At 53.8% G+C, this 24241-nt stretch overlaps 1 protein-coding gene across 1 annotated transcript; it reads right to left on the bottom strand.

Annotated features, from left to right (window-relative positions):
• Positions 1–981: 981 nt before the first annotated feature.
• LOC139308425 (excitatory amino acid transporter 5-like) lies at positions 982–22632 on the bottom strand. Its single transcript, XM_070931951.1, is given in 12 exon segments — positions 982–1089; positions 1176–1266; positions 3237–3371; positions 6033–6227; positions 7756–7823; positions 7825–7990; positions 9094–9193; positions 11384–11606; positions 12133–12175; positions 13023–13235; positions 17178–17257; positions 22258–22632. Coding segments are annotated over 12 exon segments (1797 nt in total).
• Positions 22633–24241: the final 1609 nt, after the last annotated feature.

Below are 24241 nucleotides of genomic sequence, written 5' to 3'. Positions count from 1 at the left end.
TTAATCAACCACAGATGTGAATTGATGCATAAAACCCCTGGAACAGTTTAAAACATTCCCGCTTCGGTGGCAGAGAGGAGGTGCCACATTAGGACTGGGAAACATCTGAATCAGCCCCACAACCCCGCTCTGCTGTGCCTCAGGGGCTCCCCAGACCCTCCCCAGAAATTCTTCCCTGCAGCCTCTCAGTGTGAGCTCAGCCAGGTCACCCGCTGAGTCCCTCCTGCCCCTGGTCGTCTCTGCTTTCTGCCCCTTTCCACGGGGAAGTTGGAAGGGGCCTTGGAGGTCTTCTAGTCCAACCCCCTGCTTCAGCAGGAGAGCCTCTACCATTCCAGAAAAGTGGCTGTCCAATCTCTTCTTAAAGACCTCCAGTGATGGAGCATCCACAACTTCTGGAGGAAAATTTTTCCCACTGATTGATTGTTCTCCATGGACTCACAACTCTCAGCCTCTGCTGCCAACTGTGTGTGTGTGTTTATGTGAGCAGGCTTGTGCCATCAAGGACGAGCTAGTCAGAGAGGATACTTGTGGGAAGCACTTGGCAAGCCCCCCCCCCCGGGTGCCTGGACCCCCGGAAGGGTTGCAGCCTGCTGGCAAAGATGCCTCCTCTTTGGTGTCATCCCCTCCCCCTACTTAGAAAAGACACTTCTTAGTTTTTAGAACTGGAACGCTGGCCGGTGTGTTAGAAGGCGTCTCAGGGATAAGGACTAAGAAAGCTGATGGAAAGTTTTTGCTTTCGTTATGAAAAAAAAAATTAAAATAAAAAAGGAGCCAACAGTCCAATATCCAGTTTCCAGGAAGTTCCGGCAACCTCTGAGGCGTCTCTTCTGGTGGGCCCCGATCTTGGCTTCCCCTAAAGGGCTTCCGGGAGAGCAGAGTCAGGGCGGGTGGCTCCTCACTCTTCCTTCTTGGGGGTCCTGGAGAGTCAAAGGGAGCAACCCCAGCCCTGGCCCCCTGGACGTGGCGGGTGGTGGGAAGCCTTCACACCTCGCAGATGCAGTGACCGTTCTGTCCAGGAAGGGCCTCCTCCATCCCTTGCGCCCCGGGCTCCTGAGGTTGGGGAGAGACCAGCCTCTCATTCACGGGGTCCTTGGTGTGGGAAGGAGAAAGGAGAGAATGAATAAAGCCTCCCTCGGTGCTCAGGGGGCTTCTGCTCCAACCGTTTCTGGGGTTACCTTTGGGGCGAACTCCTTCTGGAAGATGTGAGCTATGATCCCGGCGGCCAGTGCGTCACCCAGGACGTTGGTCATGGTGCGTAACCGGTCCCTGGGGAGGGAAGCGCAGAGGGATCAATTGGGGATCCTTCCCTCACAGGAGACCCCAGGAGGCAGAGAACTGATGTCTCCCTCAGAAGGAACATCTGGAGTTTCCACATCTGCCTGGGGTCCCAAAGGTGCAACTGTCCAGAGGCAACTGGACTTTCTGGGTTTTTTTCTTTGAAGACATTTTGCTTCTCCTCCAAGGAGCTTCTCCAGCTCTGACTGGATGGTGGGGGATGGAAGGATTGATACCCATTGCAGACAGCTGGTCCTTTGCCTCCTTTTGGAGGGTCCTTGAGGCCACTTGGAGGTTTATGTCACCTGAGTGGTGCAAATGGGGGTTGGGGCCTTCTTGGGACTTTAGACCTGAGGACATCATCTATCTACAGTCTACAACACTTTTCTTTCAGCAGTTCCAAGGTGACCCTGAGGACACAGGTAAACCTCCACGTGGCCTCCAGGACTCTCCAAAAGGATGCAAAGGACCAGCTCTGCCTGCAAGGAGTATCAATCCTTCCCTTCCCCACCATCCAGTCAGAGCTGAAGAAGCTCCTTGGATGAGAAGCGAAACGTCTTCAAAGAAAGAACAAAGGAAGTCTTGAAAAAGGCACCTTTGGGACAACCCTGACCTGGATGACGGAGAATCTCCCCAGACCTCCATTCTGGGTGTTCTCCAAGAGGCATCAGTGCTGGTTCCTGCCAGGCTGAACATCAGCTGAACTCCCACCAGGGTGACTGTGAGGGATGGTCAGGAGCTGCCATCTTGGTTCTTTGGACCGGCCCCTGTGGACCCCTTTCCCTCAGGCAGAAAGCAGCCCCCCTCCCCCCTCGTTGCTCCTAAGTGTACCCGGTTCCTGTAGATTGCTTCCACAATCTGTTAACAGGGACGCCTGCAAAGCCACGCAAAACCCACACTTATAGAGGCAGCCCTCGACTTATGACCACAATGGATTCCAACATTTACGTTGGTAAGTGAAACATTTGCTAAGGAGGTTTGTCCCATTGTATGGCTTTCCTTGCCACCGTTGTTGAGAGAAGTTAGTGACACGGTTGTTAAGCGAATCTGGATTCCCCATTGACTTTGTTTGCCAGAAGGCCGCACAAGGGGATCGGGATACTGCGACCGTCATAAATATGAATCAGTGGCCAAGCGTCTGAATTTTGATCCCGTGACCCTGGGGAGGCCAAAATGGTTGTAAGTGTGAAAGTCACTTTTTTCAGTGCTGTTGTAACTTCCAACAGTCAGAAAATGAACAGTCGTAAGTCAGGGACTACCTGTACACACACACACACACACACACACACACACACACACACACACACACACACACACAGCTTTTCAGGCAGAGGAAGGGAAAGCTGGCCCAAAGACCCCATTAGGGAAGGGGCCTACATAGGTAAGTATGTAAATGAATAAATCCAGAATAGGAGGGAAGAAAGAAAGAAAGAAAGAAAGAAAGAAAGAAAGAAAGAAAGAAAGAAAGAAAGAAAGAAGGAAGGAAGGAAGGAAGGAAGGAAGGAAGGAAGGAAGGAAGGAAGGAAAAGGAAGGAAGGAAGGAAGGAAGGAAAAGGAAGGAAAAGGAAGGAAGGAAGGAAAAGAGAAAGGAGAGAGAAAGAAAGAAAAATGAATGAATGAATGAATGAAGGAAGGAAGGAAGGAAGGAAGGAAGGAAGATCCCCGCCCACCTCTCACTCTGTGGGAGAATGGGGCTTAGCTCTCTTCCTCCTGTAGAGTTCATGCTTGTTTACTTGCAGACGTTTCATTGTCCAACAACCTGTGACCATCCTTACTGCCTGCTTATACTGATGGCATTACCGAGTTGGGTCATGAAACGTCTGCAAACAAACCTCCAGCTGAGAGAGCACCAAAGACCCCAATCTGAGCTGTGCATCCCTTTTGTCCTTCCCTGCCTGTCACAACCCCCGGAGCCTTCCCGAGACGCACAGAAGCCGGCCGGCTGGAAGCGGGAGACTCACAGGGCCCAGTCGATGGCGACGATCAGCGTGATGTCTTCGGTGGGGAGGCCGACGGAGGTGAGCACGATGACCATGGTGACGAGGCCCGACTGAGGAATCCCAGCGGCCCCGATGCTGGCGGCCGTGGCGGTGATGCTGTGGGGACAGAGAGAAGCAGAGGGCTGGGCTGTGCCGGGCAGCCGTGCCAGCGGGACTTTGCTAAATAATGCTCGGCCGTAGGCAATTGACAAGCCACAGCTGACCAACACACATGTAAAATTACCCCAAATATCATCATCATCTTCTTCTTTTAAGGACCCCATAATCCCTTGTGGGGTGGAGCCTGGGCAACTGAATGGAGCTGAGTGTATACTGGCCGGATGCCCTTCCTGTCGCCATTGCGGTATTTTATTCAGCAGACACAATCTCATCGTGCCCCGAGAGAGAAATATCTGCCTCTAGCTAGGATCGAACTCACAGCCTCCTGATTGTGAGGTGAGAGCTTCACCTTTAGGCCACCACACCACTCGTAAAATTACCCCAAAGATCATCCCGGTCGGGGCTGGATGTCAGCACTCCAAACTACATTCGTTCCAGTGCTGACATAAGGAGGAGAAGAGGGGGCAGCTGGCAAGAGGATGCTTGACTTTTCACCTACTTATTTTCCCTGAAGATAATATCCCCTAGGAGATGGGATGGGAGGGGGGACATTCCTGGGAGCTGAAGTAGTAGATATGGGGAGAGTGATTTGGAAGATGGCCAATGAGACGCAGAGAATTGGGGAACAGAAAGGGAAGGTTTGGGGTCAGGAAGTCAGTGTTGGCTACGACATAATCGGGGACAGATTGTCGTGCTTAATAAATGAAAGATTTCATCAAAGACTATTTGTTTGGAAATGCAATTTATTTGAGATGACATCGAAACCTGACAACTACAGTGTTGGCGAACCTTTTCGGCATGAGTGCAGAAACGGAAGTGTGTGCGCCGGAAACCGGAAAAGGAGTTGCCCGACACACATCCGCGTGCTGGGAAGATGATCTTCCGGTTTCCACATGCGCACCGGCCAAGTGGTTTTCACGCACGCATGTGCTCCAGAAACCGGAAGACCAGGTTGCCAATGTGCATGTGCGTACCGGAAACCAAAGAGTGTCAAAATTCAAATGTTAAAATTTGCCTGGGTCATGGGGGGAAGGGGTGGCGGGGTGGCGGGAGGCACCAGAGCTGTCAGCAGTGGGGGAGGGATGAGTTCCGCATGCGGGGACCATCTGCTGGCTCCGCCTAGCCTTTTGGGAGTCCTTGTGCCTTTCAGGGTGGTGGGACATCCTCACTGACCACCCAGTTCCATAGCCCCGGACAGGGAAAGAATGTTGGGCAGGGAATGGCGCCTCTCTCACTGGAAAGCTGGAGCCTCTTCCTGGCCTCGAAGGGAAGGGGCGTCAGTGTTCCCAGGGCTCGGGTTGGGGGGTCAGCAGGTGGGAGAGCTTTGCCCCAACTCTGGCCGGGATGAAGCGTCCCCCCCCCAGCCCGCCACCGAGAACAAGTCAGCACAGCCCCACCTTCCCACCACTTCTGCCAAGGGAGCGCGACTGCTTCCCTGCTGGTGTGCCTCTTACCCCACTGCAGGACAGACGTTCCTCCTACACGGACTCAGCTCCTGCGCAGCCCCACTGCCCCAGAAGACCAGCAGCAGACCGAGCCGGCCAGGTGCTCCAGACCGTGGACGTACATCAATGCCATGGGCTGGAGGGCTGGGGCTGCGCAAGAAGCCCACTCGGGCAGGGAAGGAGGGAAGCCCCGGCCCGCCCATCCTGGTCAACAGCTCTGCTCCCCTAGGAAGCGACCACCGGGATCCCCTCTCCGCGTCTTTAGGCACGCGAGCCAATGCCCATTGCTCTTCTGGGTTCTGGCGTGCTGGCCAGGTGGTCTTCACGTGCGCTGGAACACCAGAAACCGGATAATCTTCCAGTTTCTGGCATGTGCATGTTCACCGACCAGCTGATTTCTTCGTGCCAGAAACTGGAAGACCAGGTGGCCGGCATGCATATGATTATACGCGCCAGGCAGCTGCTCTTCTGGTTCCCAGCGCTGCCACATGCATGAAGATCCGGTGGCTGGCACACTGGAACCCGGAAGAGGAATGGGTGACGGCTCGCATGCCCAGAGAGATGGCTCTGTGTGCCACTTCCGGCACACGTGCCAGAGGTTCTCCATCATTGGCCTACTCCATTCTGTTTAGCACTGGGGGGACTTCGCTCTTCTTCTAGTTAATCCTGCAGCATCTCCCCCCCCCATCAAGAGGGTCCGTAAAGACCTTGATTTACATCAAATTACATTATATTAACTCTTAAGCTTGCGTAACAAAGCACAGTGGCCCTCAGGGGCGTCTGCAGTCGTGGTCCAAATGGCCCAGGGAGTGGCTTTGCTCATGGAAACCGTTGCACACACAACCATATTGGGGCTCCAACTGCACAGCCACAGCGGCAATCCTTTGCAGAGACCCTGATGCTTTGAAGGGCTCAGATGAACTACGGGCCAACTGAGAACTGAGAAGGAGAAGTTTTCTGAGGACAATTAACCCGTGGAACAGAAGTTGCCTCCAAAAGTCGTGGGAGCTCCATCTCTGGAGGTTTTAAAGAAGAGGCTGGACTGCCGTTTGTCAGGAATGGTGAAGGGTCTCCTGTTTGGGCAGGGTGGGGGTGGACTAGATGACCTACAAGGTCCCTTCCAACTCTTAGACTTCTTCTAATCATGGCAGCGGCCTCTGAAATAGTCGAAGGGCTGAGGTGGCTGCTGGGCAGAGGAGAAGACGATCCTTACCTGATGGTGATGAGCTGTCCCAGGTCGAGGTCGTACTCGTTCACCTGGGCGATGAAGATGGCGGCCACCGCCTCGTAGAGCGCGGTCCCGTCCATGTTGATGGTCGCTCCGACCGGGAGGATGAAACGGACGATGCGCTTGTCAATCCGGTTGTTCTCCAGGAGACACCGCAGGGTGATGGGCAGCGTGGCTGAGCTGGGAGAGAGAGAGGGGGCCACTTGTTAGGGGAAGCCCTGTTCCCCCCAGCACTGAGAGAGAGGGTGGGGGGGACACACAACAGACACAACCAGGGAGGAGGAAAGGCAGTGTCATCAACACAACTGCGGGGACAGATGAGGGCTCGGAAAACGTTTCCGTGTATCCACCCTCCGTCCTCAAGACACAAACCTTCCTACGAAGTTCAGATGCCTTGAAGACGTGGGAACGAGCTACGGGGAAGGCCCTGGGCATGAAGGGGAAAGCCAAAAGATTCCCGTCCTTCCCCCACTTGAAATTCCTCTGCAAGAGCTTCAAGGGCTTGGAAGGACCAATGTTGAGTTTAATGAAAAGTAGATAGGAGCATTCCAGTATCTGAGGGTCTGCCCCAAAGAAAAGGGGGTACACATATTCTCCAAAGCCCCCGAGGGCAGGACAAGAAGCAACAAGTGGAAACTAATCAAGAGAGAAGCAACCTGGAACTAAGGAGAAACTTCCAAACAAGGAGAACAATTAACCAGTGGAACAGCTTGCCACTAGAAGTTGTGGGTGCTTCATCACTGGAGGTTCCTAAGAGGAGACTGGACGGCCACCTGTCTGGAATGGGACAGGGCCTCTTGCTCAAGCAGGGGGCTGGACTGGAAGACCTCCCAAGGTCCCTTCCAACTCTTATTCTGCTAAAGCTGGACAGGGAGCTCCACTGGAGGAGACCAATGGGACCCAAGCTGCTTCCTCCTCATCTTGAAATGTTACTGAGATACTCCCAGGAATGCTGCTCCCTTCACATTGGTCCTCAGGATCTGGCTTTGACAGGTAAACTGCCTCTGAACAGGGGAGCTTCATTTAATGACTGACATAGGGACGAATGTCTATGGAGAGTCTCAGTCCTCCAGGTCACGGTTGTCCCAAAGGGGCTTTTTCAGGAGGCAACTGGACTTTCTGGTTATTCTTGAAAGACGTTTCGCTTCTCATCCAAGAAGCTTCCTCAGCTCTGACAGGATAGTGGGGAATGGAAGGATTGATATTCCTGGCAGACAGCTGGTCATTTGCATCCTTTTAGAGGGTCGTTGAGGCTGCTTGGAGGTTTGTCTGTGTCCTCAGGGTCACCGGAGTGGTGCAAATGGTTCTTGTAGTCTGCAATTATTCTGGAAATCCGAGAAAAATTGCAGGCTACAGGAACCATTTGCACCACTCTGGTGACTCTGAGGACAGAGATAAAAACCTCCAAGCGGCCTCAACGGCTCTCTATAAAGGGTGCCAAATGACCTGCAAGGAGCATCAATCCTTCCAAACGTCTTCCAAGAAAAACCAGGAAGTCCAGTTGCTTCCTTAAAAAGCACCTTGGGGATCGGGACGAATGAGTCGCCTTGCTAGATCTCTCCGCTGGCTGCCCTTGGAGACGGCAGAGGCTTCCTAGGCCGGTGGGTCCTTCAAGCGGACGGCATGGTGCCCACTATGCCCCGTGGGAAGCAGAAGGCAAAAGAGGGACCCCCGCAGCCTGTTGGCTGCCCCTGGGGGGGGTTCATACCTGGACGAGGTGGCCAGGGCGATCAGCAGGGCCTGGAGAATTCCCCGGATGAAGGGGAAGGGGTTTTTTCCGGGTCAGGATGAGGAAGAGGAGGGGCAGGAAGCAAAGGGCGTGGATGGCCAGCCCGGTCACCACCGTCATGGCGTAGAGGCCCAGCTTCTTCCCCGTCAGTGCTGGGTTTTCCATCTCCAAGATCTTCCCGGCGATCAAGAAGACGATCCCGAAAGGGAAGTACCTGCACACAGGAGGCAGCAGAATCGGCCCAGGGAGACTGGCAGGAGGCAGCCCCCCCCCCCTCTTCTGGGCAAGGGCGAGTGGGAGCAGAGGCAGGATCCCCAGGGCATGATGGGGGAGGGGCGGCTGGATGGAGAGGCAGGCAGGTGTCCGGGCGGAGGGGAAAGGAGGGCTGATCAAGGCCACCTCCCCTCTGAGGTCCAGGACAACTGATGGTCCAGTTGCCAGAGGCTCCTGATGGTCACCAGGAGACCTCATAGCAGAGAGGTCTCCACAGGGGCCAACCGGGGATCCCCAGGACAAGGGCTGGTGCCCCACATTCTCTTAGGAGGTTCAGCAAAAAATTTGCCCCCCCCCCAGTTATATTTCTTCTGTCCAGAGTTCTGTGGGCTCCTTGGCCCCACCAGCAATCCTGGCAAATAGCCACAAGGACTTTCTCCTCCTCCTCCTCCTCCATATCTCCCACTACCCTGAAGGTGGCACAGCTGGGCATGAGAAGAGAAGCCCCTTTGACGAGAGAAGGTGGGAAAAAAGGGAAGTTCCCTGGGAACTTCTCCGGGTGAAATGAGTGACCCAGGGAGGCCTCAATGTTTTTGCTTGCAATCGCCACCTTGGTGAGCCTGGGCACAGCTGGCCCACTGGCCCAGGGTAGAGCTGGGGCAGCCTAAGGGAGGGCCGGATAGGAAGGAGGCCACTGCATAGCGGGTGGTGAAAGAGACAGGGGCAGTTTGGTAGTGACAGAGCTGCACATTTCTCTTAATGTAGCCATACAATAATGATCTACATGGCAAGCCTGCCATTTTCCAAGAGTTTCTACAAATCACCAACCTGGCACACGCCTTCCTGGCAGGTGTGTAAACCACCAGCTCTAACACGGATTGGCATTGTGCCCAGCTTCCACAGGCTGACCTCGCAGCCCCCAATGAAAGGGGCTGCCCCAGACCTTCCCCCCACTTTCAGGTCTGGGACTGACACCCCTAACATGACTGGGGAATCTGGGAGGGGGGCTGAAAAGGCTGGCAGGGTGGGGTCTTGAGCCGGCTGCCAGTCTGATGGCAGGGGGCAACGCCGCTTGGCCCGGGGGGCGGGGGGGCTCGGACTCACCACGTCGCCATGGCCACGATCTTCATTACGGCCTCGTTCAGGCACTGGCACACGTTAACCAGGGGGGCCCCACGCTCCCCCATCTTCCCCAGGAGGAGGCCTGGAAGGAGAAGATGGGTCAGGTCCTCGTTACTGGGGACCCCCTCCATTCTTGACTGGGAGGCCACCGGGAGTCCCTGGCTGTGGCTCAACGGAGAAGACGAAAACCAGACCGGAAGGGAAGGGAAGGGAAGGGAAGGAAGGAAGGAAGAAAGGAAAGAAGGAAGGTGGGCAATTCCCGGCCACGAAAACATCTCAAAGTCTTGCAGAGATGAAGACCACCCAAAGGGCCCCTCCCTCCACTGTTGAGCTGCCACAAGGGAAGAGCCAGCCATGCAGGGGCAGAATCGGGAGGTGACTTGAAAATGGGCTTCCTTAGGCACTTCCACCTCCCTGCCAAGCTCACTGACAGGACTGCAGAAGGGTTGTGCTGTCAGAACTCCTGTCACACAACACTTCGCATTGATGGCATCCTGCCATAAAAAGGAGGGGGGGGCTGAGTGGGGAGTAGATCAGGGAGGGGGGATGACAGCAACCAGACTGGGTGCCCATCAGAGACAACGGGTCGAGAGATCCAAGGGCACGAGGGGCAGAACGGAAGGCAAACACCCACCAAAGAGAGTCTATGGCCGTGATGGCGAACCTACAGGTGGCATGCGGAGCTGTATCTGTGGGCACGCAAGTGTTGCCCTACTCAGCTCCAGCGTGCATATGCGCACCGGCCAGCTAATTTTCGGGCCTTCCGGGCCCAGCTGAAGTCGAGAAATGGGCTGTTTCCGGCCTCTGGAGGGCCTCCCGGGTGGGGGAGGGAAGGCTGTTTTTGCCCTCCCCAGGCTCCAAGAAAGACTCTGGAGCCTGGGGAGGGCAGAAAACAGGCTTACCGGGCCCACCGGGCCATCACGTGCCAAAAGTGGGGGTAGCGCGGGGGGTCACGTGTGCATGTGCGGAGGGTGGGGCACATTGAATTATGGGTATGGGCACATGCATGCACGAACCCCCCGCATGATCTCCACTTTTGGCACACGACAGCCAAAAGGTTAGCCATCCCTGGTCTAGGGAGATTCTCTGTCACCCAGGCCATGGCTGCCCCCAAAGGTGGGTTTTTTCCAGAGGCAGCTGGACTTTCTGGTTCTTTCTTTGAAGACGTTTTGCTTCTCATCCAAGAAGTTTCTTTCAGCTCTGACTGGATGGGGAAGGACTGAAACTCCTTGGAGACAAAGCTGGTCCTTGGCATCCTTTTGGAGGGTCCTTGAGGCCACCTGGAGGTTTACCTGTGTCCTCAGGGTCACCTGAGTGGTGGAAATAGGGGTGGGGCCTTCTTGGAGCTGCTGGAAGGACTGGGTTGTAGACTGGAGAGAGATGATGTCGTATCCCTCCCCCCCCTCTGTTGAGGGATCCAAGAGGCCATCTATTCCAAAAAGGAACAGCCCCCCCTCAAGAGAGGAGGGGGATAAGGATACAACATCATCTATCTCCAGTCTACAACCCAATCCCTTCAGCAGCTCCAAGAAGGCCCCGCCCCTATTTCCACCACTCAGGTGAGACCCTGAGGACACAGGTAAACCTCCAGGTGGCCTCAAAGGCTCTCCAAAAGGATGCCAAGGACCAGCTGTCTGCAAGGAGTATCGATCCTTCCATCCCCCACCATCCAGTCAGAGCTGAAGAAGCTCCTTGGAGGAGAAGCGAAACGTCTTCAGAAGAAAGAACAAAGGAAGTCCAGATGCCTCCTGAAGAAGCATCTTGGGGAGCCACCAGAGAGGCACCAAACTTTAAGACTGTTACCAAAACACCTGATTTGAGTGCTGCTGGACACTGGCCGGATGAGCAAGGAGGTGAGACTTGGGAGAAGGGAAAATTGCTGGGCTTAGGCAGGAATACTCAGATCTGGCTTTGCTCACGCTGTAACCACTTGGCCTTGGGGAAAGCAGACCTCTTCTCTACAAATGGAGTCAAGGGTCTTTCTTTCCTAGATGCCCAAGGGATGACATGGACTTCAGCACCCATAATCCCCAGCAGCATAGCTTCTGGGATGCGGCATCCAGGCCTGGAGGAGACCGATATCTCCTCTTATATGTTAACCAACGTATGTTGATTTCATAAGACTCTTGAGGATTTTCTTACATTTAATATTAAGGCACGGTGCTCACGGTCCTTCTTTTGGGGGGAAAAGGAAAGGGGGCAGGCCCCATTCCTCCCCCCAAGGGACCCCAGAGACCGGGGGGCTGCCCTGCCCCTAGCAGTGTCCACGTACCGACCGTGGCCGAGAAGAGGACGATGCCCAAGACGTTCATTTCGTTGTTGCTCCCAGGGAGCGCCTCGTAGATCATTTCCGGCGAGGGAGTGATCTCCAGCAGAACGGGACGCTGGATCTCCGGGTTCCCGGGATCGGGCACCAAGTAAATGAAGCTGAAAGACGAGCTGGCCTTCTTCGGGATCCCGGAGGATTTCACTACGGGGACGAGGACAGTCCGATACTGGAAGGCAAAGCAAGCGGGGATTTCGGCTGGGATTTTACATGGTGGAAATCTTCTCTTAGGCTTGCAGGCTTAGGACCAAGGGCATCAGGTGTGGCTGAAAGGGTCCAGGGCCCCTCCTCCCTCCAGACCGATTTTGGCACCAGCCCTTCATGGGGGCCGACGATGAAGAAGAGAGGGAGGGAGGAGAAGGGGAGGGAGTGGTGGGCTCCCCTCAGATATCAAACGTATCCGATGGAGGCACCTGTCAGGAAGAGGCTGGGTTCCTGCACTGAGGAGGGAGGTGGACTAGATGACCACTAGGGCCCCCCTTGATCCAGGATCCTATAGGCGATTGGCTCCTCCCTGGTGCATCTGACTCTCGCTGTGGCCGGAAGCTCAAACCAGTCCAAAGGGGTTACTCAAATTCAGGGATGGGGGTGGAGGCCAGGTCACGGTATCCCCTCCCACCCCCACCCCCAAGTCTTAAGGGAGTGGCAGCTGAGACCCCGGAGTGACGAGAGGCCATTGTGGGCCAGGAGCTCACCTGCTGGAAGGAAGCCTCCACCAGGTTGGAAGGGAACATATTTCTGCAGAAGACAAGACGAAGAAGGATGGGTGAAGGAAAGGACCAGGGAGGAAGAATCAAACGTGTCGTAAGTCTTGAGTTTCTTTGCGCCCACAAGAGATCTCACTCCAGCCTGCCTTGAATGCCTTCTACTCGTATCTCCCGCTCATTTCCCTTCACTGTTAGTTGGCCGGATTCTTGCAGGATACACTCATTTCAACTGCCTGCATCTCCCGATTTCCCCGATGCGTGACCATTGGGCCAGGGCCCTTTTCTCCAGGGGGTGCGTGTGTGTGTGTGAGTCTTAATAAAGAGCCTCCCATCTTGCGATTAAAGCAAATCTTGGACCCAACGGATGATCCCCCTGGAGAAGAAGACCCCATTTGCCCCTCGCCCAGCCACGGGAGACTCAACCCATCTTCTCAACACTTTCAAGAAATTACCCACTTGCACCTTTGAAGTCAGAGGCCTCTAATGGAAGGCCCTCACGACTGTCATCCCCTCACCCTTTTCCTCTCCTCAGGGTCTTCACCTTCCGGTCTTTTGTCTCGGCCCCCAACAAGGGGAAATTATGACTTTTTAAATAATTTTACGAGCATTTAGCCAACCGGAGCCATTCCGTAAAAGGAGGCCACGTTCTCTTCGGCCACCAAAGGTCTCCAGCCTTCGCAGTCAGGCGGTCTCTGCACCATGGATAAATCCTTCGGCCGGGTCCCGACGGGTCAAGCTGCAGCCTGAGCCGACCGCTGCCCTCCCTGCACGATGCCCCTCGGGCACTGCCAGGTAATCCCCGTCTAAAGCTGAAGAGCTGCCTTGAACCCGCTGCCCGCCCAGGGCCGAGGGAGGGTGGCCGGGCTGGGCGCGGCTACCTGATGAGGTCCAGCAGGGCATCGGCCGAGCTGAGCACCACTTTGCCCACCGAGTGCTCCTCCTTCTGGGCAGCGGCGCCCGGGTGGATGATGATGACCAGCACGATGCCTGTGGTGACGGCTACGAAGGTGGTCCAAAGGTAGTAGGTGATGGTCAGCAGGCCCATCTTGCCGCAGACTCGGGAGTCCATGGTGGCCAAGCCGGACATCAGGCTGCAGGGGGCAGAGGCAGACGGGCAGAGACTGGCATGGGGATGGGGGCAAGGCCAGCTGGGCTGGGGGTCGCCCCCCTCCTCTACGTGCAAGGGAACAGCAAGGGCTCAGGTCGTCAGCAGGGTGAGGTCAAAAAAGGCAAGATGGCGGCCACAATGGTTGCAATCCAGCTCTCGATCTTCCTGGTCAAGCTCGGGGGGGGGGGAAACGCTTCCATCTCCTCCCGGGGGCTCCCACAGGCTATCTATGGGTCACCAGGAGGTTTTTTTAAGAAGAGGCTGGACAGCCATTTGTCTCAAGTGGTCTAGGGTTTCCTACCTGAGCAGGGGGCTGGACTAGAAGACCTCCAAGGTCCCTTCCAACTCCGCTGTTCTATAAAACTTTAATTCTGCCATTGTGCTGAGAGGGAACATAAGGCGGGATGTGGGGGGGGGGTGGCGAGACGATTGAAGTAAATGAATGAATAAATAAACAAACAAACATTTCTTTGTCTGGGCAGACAAAGCCCAGGGTCCCAGGGTCTCCCCCAGAGGGAAACCCACCCACCCCCATTTCTGAAGCATGGATGGGTGAGACCTGAGCCCGGTCATCTCAGGCCATCCGCCTTCGTCAGAGGATCTAATCTCCGGAGGTGAGGCTGATCTCATTAGCGGAAAACAGACCGTGGGGGGGGGGCCTAATCGAAAGATGCTAAGCAGTGGGGAGGGGAGGGGAGGGGAGGGGAGGGGAGGAGCTCCTGCACATGGACTCACAGCCGGGGTGGCAGGTGGCAGACCTTGGCTGACCTCAAAGGGTCAGCCTTGTGTGGGGTCAAACCTGATGGACCCTCGGAAGGGAAACCAACGGAGGAAAGGGGCCTCCTTCTGTCTGGAGCTGAAGGGAAATGGGGGGCTCTGCACCCTGGAAGGGGTTGCACAGCCTGGAGGCAAACTGGGCTTGGGGGAGGAAGCCAAAAGAGAGACAGTTTGGTCTAGGGGTGAAGGCACCATGCTAGAAACTGGGAGTTCTAGTCCCGCTTTAGGCATGAAAGCCGCCTGGGTGACTTTGAGCCAATCACCAGGGGACTGGGAGTTCTAGTCCCGCCTTAGGCATGAAAAGTGACTGGGTGACTTTGAGCCAATCACCAGGAGACTGGGAGTTCTAGTCCCACTTTAGGCATGAAAAGTGGCTGGGTGACTTTGAGCCAATCACCAGGAGACTGGGAGTTCTAGTCCCGCCTTAGACATGAAAAATGGCTGGGTGACTTTGAGCCAATCACCAGGAGACTGGGAGTTCTAGTCCCGCCTTAGGCATGAAAAGTGGCTGGGTGACTGTGAGCCAATCACCAGAAGACTGGGAGTTCTAGTCCCGCCTTAGGCATGAAAAGTGGCTGGGTGACTTTGAGCCAATCACCAGGGGACTGGGAGTTCTAGTCCCGCCTTAGGCATGAAAAGTGGCTGGGTGACTTTGAGCCAATCACCAGGAGACTGGGAGTTCTAGTCCCGCCTTAGGCATGAAAAGTGGCTGGGTGACTTTGGGCCAATCACCAGGGGACTGGGAGTTCTAGTCCCGCCTTAGGCATGAAAAGTGGCTGGGTGACTTTGAGCCAATCACCAGGAGACGGGGAGTTCTAGTCCTGCCTTAGGCCCAAAGGCTACCTGGCTGATTTAGGGACAGTCCCTCTCTCTCACCTCAACCGTCTTCACAGGGTTGTTGTTGTAGGGAAAATAGGGGGAAGGAATATTAGGTACGTTAGCCACCTTGAGTTTATAAAAATAATAAAGGTGGGATAGAAATAAATAAATAAATATCAAAAAGAAAGCCGCCTGGGTGACTTTGGGCCAATCACCAGGAGACTGGGAGTTCTAGTCCCACCTTAGACATGAAAGCCAGCTGGGTGACTTTGGGCCAGTCCTTCTCTCTCAGCCAAACCTACCTCCCAGGGTTGTTGTGGTAGGGAAAATAAAAGAGGAAGGAGTATAAGGTATATTTGCCGCCTAGACTTATTTATAAAAATAATAAAGGCAAAATTGTAAACAAAAATCTAAAAAAAAATGCTTGGGTCACCTTCAAACTTAAGGAAGGAAGGAAGGAAGGAAGGAAGGAAGGAAGGAAGGAAGGAAGGAAGGAAGGAAGGAAGGAAGGGCCTGGGGCATCAGGTCCCCCCGAGAGGGCCAGGAGACAGACAGAGGGCGCCAGCCCAGGCCTGACTGAGGATGGCTAAGCATTAAGGAGCTTTCGTGGTTTGTTGTGTGAACCCAAATAAATAGGGGGTGTTTTATTACAGCTGCTAAGTTTCAGCCACCCAGCTGCCCTGGGGTGTCTCCGAATCAGAAACTTTTGGGCATGGTCCGGTCAGTTTCCAAAGACTGGGAGTTCTCTGTACGTTTCTTGCCTCGCATGGTGTTTGTTTTGGGGGAAACTGGCTTGGATTGAGAGGAGGAGGGACAAAAGACATAAGCCCCAGCAGAGTCCTGGCTCAGTGGCCCCACAGATGATGTGCGGAGAACGCCTGGCCACTGAGCCGGAGAAAAAGGCCCACCGACGTCTCGTAAGGACTGGCTGGGCCATGAATCCGGACAGGAGGATTTGGCAGCGAGTCGCAACAGAGGCAGAAAGGGAAGTAGATTATGGCGTGGGAAAATAAAAAGGAGAAACTTTAAACTTGGGAAATTACAATAAAGGCTGGATTAGAACAGTTTTCCTCAAGCTTGGTCACTTTTAAGACAACTGGATTTCTACTCTCAGAATTCCCCAGCTGGCTGTGTAGAAATTAGTTGAGGTTTTCTAGAAGTCTATGTTGAAGCTAGTTGGTGTTAGTTGAAATCTAGAAGTCTATGTAGAAGTTACTTGAATTTCTTTTAGAAGTCTATGTAGAAGCTAATTGAAGTCTAGAAGTCTATGTAGAAGCTGATTGAAATTAGTTAAAGTCAAGAAGTCTATGTAGAAGTTGATTGAAGTTAGTTGAAGTCTACATAAAAGTTAGTTGAAGTTAGTTGAAGTTTATGTAGAAGTTGATTGAAGTTTTTTAGAAGTCTATGTAAAAGTTAGTTGTAGTTAGTTGAAGTCGAGAAATCTACGTAGAAGTTGATTGAAGTTTTTTAGAAGTCTATGTAAAAGTTAGTTGAAGTCTACATAAAAGTTAGTTGAAGTTAGTTGAAGTTTTCTAGAAGTCTATGTAAAAGTTAGTTGAAGTCTACATAAAAGTTAGTTGAAGTTAGTTGAAGTTTTCTAGAAGTCTATGTAAAAGTTAGTTGAAGTCTACATAAAAGTTAGTTGAAGTTAGTTGAAGTTTTCTAGAAGTCTATGTAAAAGTTAGTTGAAGTCTACATAAAAGTTAGTTGAAGTTAGTTGAAGTTTATGTAGAAGTTGATTGAAGTATTTTAGGTCTATGTAAAAGTTAGTTGAAGTTAGTTGAAGTCTAGAAATCTATGTAGAAGTTAGTTGAAGTTTTCTAGAAGTCTATGTTGAAATCTACTTGTCTTAAAGTGGCCAAGCTTGACAAACACTGTACTGGACAAAGGCTGCCAAATCCAGGACCTTAACTTGGGGTCACCAACTCCCCCCCTCCAAGAGACCAGGGGTCGAACAATCGTCTTATGCCAGCAGCTTTGGCTCCAAAGAGCTTGGCCTGCCCTTGGCCCCGTGCCCTCCAGGTGCCTGGCATCAGATCAAACTCTGACCAAGTTTACTTTCCATCTTTCCCACAGGATTATAGCTGCAATACAAAAACAGAACCAGCTGTTCCAGGAGAAACTTCACAGCCCCTGCAATTCAAAAGTTTTGCTTCCCGGCGGGGTAACTGGCGTGACTTGTGACCCCAGCTGCCAAGCAGAGTTTGCTCGTTCTTCCATGCCAAGTAGCAATTATTCCCGCCAGCCGGCCGGGCGACACGAACCCTCCCGGAGCCTCTCCGATCCGCCTCCCCACACACCTGCCCTTCCCCAGGGGCGCCGCACTCACCTGGAGGTGATGAGCGGCAAAATTAGCATCTTCAGCATCCTCATCAGGAGTTCCCCGGGGAAGGAGAAATATTGTTTCGCCTGCAGACAGAAAGTAAACAGGTCAGGCTCCTGGGCTGCGTCCTTGGGGAGCAAAATGCAGCTGGGGCCCAAAACTTTTTCAGCAACTTCAGGAAGGGGGAAAAAAATCTCTTTTGAAGTGCATTTCCAAGTAGCCACGCAGGGGGGGCTGCTGCCCCATCCTGGCTGCTGGCTCTCCTGAGCTGGAGAAGCTCCCCAGGCTGCCCCCTCCCCACCTAGAGCCCACCACCCAAATTTCCTTCAGAAATTTCCTTTAAGCACTCCCATCCTTTAGCCCTGGGCATGGATAAATGCCAACTTTCCTCCGTACCTGAGTTTCCACCCCCCCCCCCTTTGGCATTGCTGGTAAACAGTCAGAAGGATTTCCCCTGCCCCCCCCCCCCGAAATCCTGAGCTGAGCAGCATCTGTTTTTCAGAAGGATGCTGTTGGAAAAGCTATCCTAAGCAAGGATCTCTCTCTCTTTAGGATCGGGGTGGGCCCTGTGCCCACCAAGTTACTCCAAATGCTGGGACGAGACGTCGGGGTGATGCACCCCTCCACTGCCAAGACCCCACATACACATGTACCCCTGCCAGCTATATGCACACACTGGGCCTGAATTTGCCTATGTTAGGGAGTTCACAAATCACAGTACATCAAACCACAAACTAACCAGAGTCTGGGTCCATATCAGATACTAAACCTAAGAAATCTGGGCATCATGTGCATGTAAAGGGGGGGTGGCCCCATTGAGGGCTGCAAAGAGTGGGTAAGGGGGGGGGTTATCCATCCTGCAGGAAGTTTATCCCATTTTTGCCAGCCTCTGACTGGCACTCCTTCCTTCCCCCTTTGCCACAAACTGGGCCTGTTTTTAGATTTTTTAAAAAAATCCCATCTTTATTTTTCTTATAAAGATGGGATAACATCTTTATTAAGAAGAATAGGTGAACACACCTGACCCTCGTCCCAAAGGTGCTTTTATTGTAAAGGCAAATGGACTTTCCGGGTTTTTTTTCCAGGATGTTTCGCTTCTCGTCCAAGAAGCTTCTTCAGTTTGCAAAAAGTCTCAAGGAAAAATCAGAGAGTCCATTTGCCTTTATAATAAAAGCACCTTTGGGACGACCATCATGGATTCTGGAGGAAAGAGAGCCTCCCTTCCTCCCCGCCTCCTCTTTTCCCCACAACAACCCTGTCAGGTGGGCTGGGCTGAGAGAGCTACTGGCCCAAAACCCCCCAAACAGCTTTGACCTTAAGACGGGTGGGTGTGTCTTCCGTTGGTCTCCCACCTGCTGCTCCTCTTGAATGGAGAAGAAAGACTCCCAACACGGAATCTGCTGTCTCTCTCCACCCAAATTCAGAATAAACGTCCCACCATCTGTATTACTCGGGGGGGGGCATTTTTCCTGGGTGCTGCAGCCATTCACTGCCAGCCCTGACCATTGCAATACGGTCAGTTTTGGCTTTATAAACTTCATAAATACATTGATTAAATAAAAGAAACAGGTGCCAAGCATGCAACTGGTAATTGTCACCCCCTGCATGCCACTCTGCCAGGGGTGAAATCCAACAGGTTCTGACAGGTTCTGGAGAACCGGAAGTGGACATTTTGAGCAGTTCCGAGAACTGGCAAATACCAGCTCTGGCTGGCCCCAGAGTGGGGAGGGAATGGGGATTTTGCAGTATCCTTTCCCTGCCACGCCCACCAAGCCATACCACGCCCACAGAATCGGTAGTAAAAAAAATTGGATTTCACCACTGCACTCTGCCCTGCCCCTGCCCCTTCCCCGGGCCTCTTTTTGGACATGGGTCTCACGGTCTCTGACTGCTGGAGCTGTGTCTGGTGATGGCCTAGCTGGCCAGAGGGATGGAAAATGCGCAGCTGCAGCTGGCCAGCTGAGTGAATTTGCTACCTCTGTCCTGCCATGCCTTAAGAACGAATGGGGCTGGTTCCCCCCCCCTTAGGAAATGATGCTCAAAGAGCCGGTCACTTTTGGTAATTCTGTCCGGAATTAAAACTTTTGGATAGCACCAATTGCTGGGCTCATCACCGGGTCAAGATAAGAGTTGAGCGTCCAGACATCAAAACAGTCGCCATTTCAAGGATCCAAGAATGGACTTCCATCCTGGGCCACTTTAAGACTTGTGGACTTCAACTCCCGCTGGCTGGGGAATTCTGGGAGCTGAAGTCCACAAGTCTTAAAGTGGCCCAGGACGGAGACCCCTGGACTAGAAGCCCTCGGAAGCCCCTTCCGACATTGTTATTCTGTTATTCTCCCCTGGCTGCACTTTGATGGCCATTTAGAATTGGCCAGAGAGGGAGGGAGGGAGGGAGGGAGGGGCCGCTGCACTTTCTGGGGAAGGGTCTCCAGGAGGGAGGGAGGAGGGGGGAGGGTCAGCTGCAGAATAGGCTCTTTCCATTCAAGGGAAGAGCAGAGGCTTGGAAAACTGGCAGGCGCTGGGTTGGCTCCCACCCCCCCATTTGACCCAGCCTGAGTCGCCAACCACGAAGCAGGCATGGGGCAGATGGGAGGACGAGATGCCTGGCCACCAGGGACAGTGGGGGGAAGTGGGGCTGCAAGGCAAGGCCGGGCCCCTGAGTGGCCGGGGCATTGTGGGGGCCCGCAGGCCAATGGGTCAGAGAGGGGAGCCACCGCTGGGAGATGGCCTGTCAGGGAAAGAAGGGCTCTAGGGACTCACCGGAAGGCCAGGAGAGAAGAGCTCAGGGGGGCATCTTCCGAAGCCCCTCCCTGCCCTCCAGCTTAGCTTCGCCTGGGAAGGTCTTGTTTCTGCCCTGCTCCGGGGGGGGGGGGTTCTGTTGTCTTGCCCCAGTCTGGGTGGGGCAGCCTGGTGCCCTCTTGACCACCTGGGCCCTTCTGCCCCACGTTCGAGACCATCCAAGGGCAGCCTTGAGCAGTGGTGAAATCCAAATTTCTTTACTACCGGTTCTGTGGGCGTGGCTTGGTGGGCATAGCAGGGGAAGGATACTGCAAAATCTCCATTCCCACCCCACTCCAGGAGAAGGATACTGCAAAATCTCCATTCCCACCCCACTCCAGGGGAAGGATACTGCAGAATCTCCATTCCCACCCCACTCCAGGGGAAGGACACTGCAGAATCTCCATTCCCACCCCACTCCAGGGGAAGGATACTGCAGAATCTCCATTCCCACCCCACTCCAGGGGAAGGACACTGCAGAATCTCCATTCCCACCCCACTCCAAGGGAAGGATACTGCAGAATCTCCATTCCCACCCCACTCCAGGGGAAGGATACTGCAGAATCTCCATTCCCACCCCACTCCAGGGGAAGGACACTGCAAAATCTCCATTCCCACCCCACTCGAGGGGAAGGATACTGCAAAATCTCCATTCCCACCCCACTCCAGGGGAAGTATATTGCAAAATCTCCATTCCCACCCCACTCCAGGGGAAGGACACTGCAAAATCTCCATTCCCACCCCACTCCAGGGGAAGGACACTGCAGAATCTCCATTCCCACCCCACTCCAAGGGAAGGACACTGCAAAATCTCCATTCCCACCCTACTCCAGGGGAAGGACACTGCAGAATCTCCATTCCCACCCCACTCCAAGGGAAGGATACTGCAAAATCTCCATTCCCACCCCACTCCAGGGGAAGGACACTGCAGAATCTCCATTCCCACCCCACTCCAGGGGAAGGATACTGCAGAATCTCCATTCCCACCCCACTCCAGGGGAAGGATACTGCAAAATCTCCATTCCCACCCCACTCCAGGGGAAGGACACTGCAAAATCTCCATTCCCACCCCACTCCAGGGGAAGGACACTGCAGAATCTCCATTCCCACCCCACTCCAAGGGAAGGACACTGCAAAATCTCCATTCCCACCCTACTCCAGGGGAAGGACACTGCAGAATCTCCATTCCCACCCCACTCCAAGGGAAGGATACTGCAAAATCTCCATTCCCACCCCACTCCAGGGGAAGGACACTGCAGAATCTCCATTCCCACCCCACTCCAGGGGAAGGATACTGCAGAATCTCCATTCCCACCCCACTCCAGGGGAAGGATACTGCAAAATCTCCATTCCCACCCCACTCCAGGGGAAGGATATTGTAAAATCTCCATTCCCACCCTACTCCAGGGGAAGGATATTGCAAAATCTCCATTCCCTCCCTACTGGAGCCAGCCAGAGGTGGCATTTGCCAGTTCTCTGAACCACTCAAAATTTCCGCTACTGGTTCTCCAGAACCTGTCAGAACCTGCTGGATTTCACCCCTGGCCTTGATGCTCTGCCCCCAGTGCCTGGAGATGGGGGGAGTGGCTGCAGGGAGAGGGGGCGGAGACAGGAGAGGGAGATGGGCACGGGCCTCGTATCTCCAGACCCAGAGATATAGGGGGCCCTTCTGCTGAGAAGTGGGGGAGGCCCATGAGTGTTCGGATGTCCCTTGAGGATCGAATCCCTTCATTTGATTCAGAATAAAACTAGAAGAAAATATTTGTAGTTCAGGGCTGGGGTCCTCTGAGTTTGTTTCATGACCCAACTAGGGAACATCATCAGTGCTAGAAGGGAGGAGGAGGGTCCTCGGTGTTTCTGAGCTTGGTGGCTTTCTTGCAGACGTCGCATTACCAAACTAGCTAACATCATCAGTGCACTTGGTAATGTGACGTCTGCAAAAAAGTCACCAAGCTCAGAGAGCACCCAGGACCCTCCTCCTCCTCAACCCTCCTAGCACTGATGATGTTCCCTAGTTGGGTCGTGAAACGTCTGCAAGAAGACAACCTCAGAGGGAACCAGCCCTGAACCGCAAGTATTTTCTCCTATTGGGAGAGGAAAATGAACTGGCACGGAATGCCCAGAAAGCCAAAAGTTTGCCAAAGCAGCCCTCCCAGCCTTGGTTGAAGGAAACCCAGCGGGAAGGGCTCCCCCGGACGGTGCACGATGCCAGTCTCTGCTCTTTTGCAGGTGCCCAGTTCTTGCCAGGCCAACGGGCGACTGCCCCCACCCCCACCCCCACCCGGGGCCCAGGACCCCCACCTACCAGATGGGAGAGTTCCAGCAAGCGGAGGAGGAAGCCCACCAGGCAGCCGGTCACCACGGAGAGGACGGAGAGGGTCAGCAGCCCGTTCTCGCTCCAGAAGACCTTGAGCCTCTGCCAGGCCTCCCCCAGGCGGAAGGAGAGCGAGCCCAGCAGGGCCTGTTTCGGCTGCCCCCACATGCTGCCCCCCCCGAATCTCACCAAGGGCACCAGGAGGGCCCCCCGGCCAGGGCTGGGCACATCCCCTTGGCCTGGATGGGGGGCAGGAGGGGACCAAGAGCCCCCAAGCCCGGCAGGTCGTAACCCCCTGGGCAGGGAAGAGCGAGGGATCCGCTGGCTGCAGCCTTTGAGCCTAACGGAAAGCGACCTGCGTCTCATAACGGGTCCTCGTCACTGTCGTAATCCGAGTCTAACTTTGGAAGCAGTGAGACGGGGGCGGAGGGGGGCAGCCAAGGTCTGAAGGGCAGCCAGGCTCCTCCAGCCACTTGCAAAGACCAGGCGGATTAACTGGTCGGCCAGCTGCCAAGAGACACCAGCGCCAGCGGCAGCAGCAGGGCGCCCTTGGCTGGCTGGCAGCCCCTGCAGCACTCTGCATGCGCTCAGAGGAACTGGGCTGGCTTGGAAAACAGGAGCCCCAATAAGAAGGGCTTCCCACGGGGCCTGTGCTCAGTTCTCGGGAAGGGCATCGACTCTCGAGCACAGAGGTTCATTTTTTCCTTTCCTTCTTTCCATTCTTCCTTCCTTTCTTTTTCCATTCTTCCTTTTTTCCCTTTTTCTTTCCATTCCTCCTTTCTTTCTCTTCTTTCTTTTTCTTTCCTTCCTTCCTGTCTTTTGCCCATGCTTCCTTTCTTCTTCCTCTTTCTTTTCTTTTCTCTTTCATTCCCCTTTTCTCTCTCTTTTCTGTCTGTCTGTCTCTCTCACACACTTTTCTTTCTTTTTTCTTTTCCTTCCACAATGTCTCCATTTGAGAAAAGGCCATCTAACGAGGGGCACTCCCAAAAGCAGCTGAACAACCGTTAACCTGGCATTAGAGCTGGGCCTCGACTTCCAGCCATTTGTTTAGGGACCATTTGAAGTTACCACAGCACTGAAAAATGGGACTTATGAACACTTTTTCACACTTCAAATCAAATCAAACCAAACCTTGTCAATGCACCACCTGTGTCCAATGGAGCAGCTCCTCCCCCCCCCAAACACAGAACACATCTCAATACTCAATGGCTGTTGCAGCATCCCCAAGGTCACGTGATCAAAATTTGGACACTCGGCAGGTGGCAGGTATTTGGGGTGGTTGCTGTGTCCCTTTTGCAACCTCCCTGGCCGGCTTCTGACAAGCAAAATCAATGGGGAGGGGGGGGAGCCAGATTTGCTTAATGGCCATATGATTTACTTAACAACTGTGGCGACAAAGATGGTAAAATGAGGGCAGCCCTCTGTTCCTCTCCATATTCTAATTATTGTCAGGATGGAAAGGTGGGTGGTGGACGGGTGAAATCCTGGGCAACCAGTCCAGGATACCAGGCGGTTCTTGACACGTGGCTGGCACTTCCGAAAACAGCCCCAGTGATGAGCTGGCTGCTAAGGGAAGCTTCTGCCAAGCCTTATATACTGAATTTATACGTCTGCCCAACTCAAATCCTGGACTATGGGAGATTAAACGGTGCTTAGAGCCAGATCAAAACATGAGAAGTGTGAGGTATGTAGCAGATTAGAAAAAAAACAATTAACACAACCCGGATGTGATTTTTGGGGGGAGGGGGGCTTTTAGGGCAGCCTGTCTGACTTTCTGCAAGATTTAACAGGGGAGTTGCTGGGGAATTCTGGGAGTTGAAGTCCGCACCTGTTAAATCTTGCAGAAACTGAGTAAGAGGGATGTAGGATAGGGGACAAAGCTGCCCTTTGGGGTTAATTCATGCTTCAGTGCATTTGCAAACACAGAACTCGGGATAGGATAGAATAGAATAGAATACAGCTGGAAGGGACCTTT

This window comes from Pituophis catenifer, unplaced genomic scaffold (assembly GCF_029215685.1).
Source record: "Pituophis catenifer annectens isolate HBS135680 unplaced genomic scaffold, rPitCat1.0.hap2 SCAF_1, whole genome shotgun sequence".
Classification (NCBI taxonomy): domain Eukaryota; kingdom Metazoa; phylum Chordata; class Lepidosauria; order Squamata; family Colubridae; genus Pituophis; species Pituophis catenifer.
Note: the sequence above shows the minus strand (reverse complement) of the source record. Positions and strands in the feature narration are given on the sequence as shown.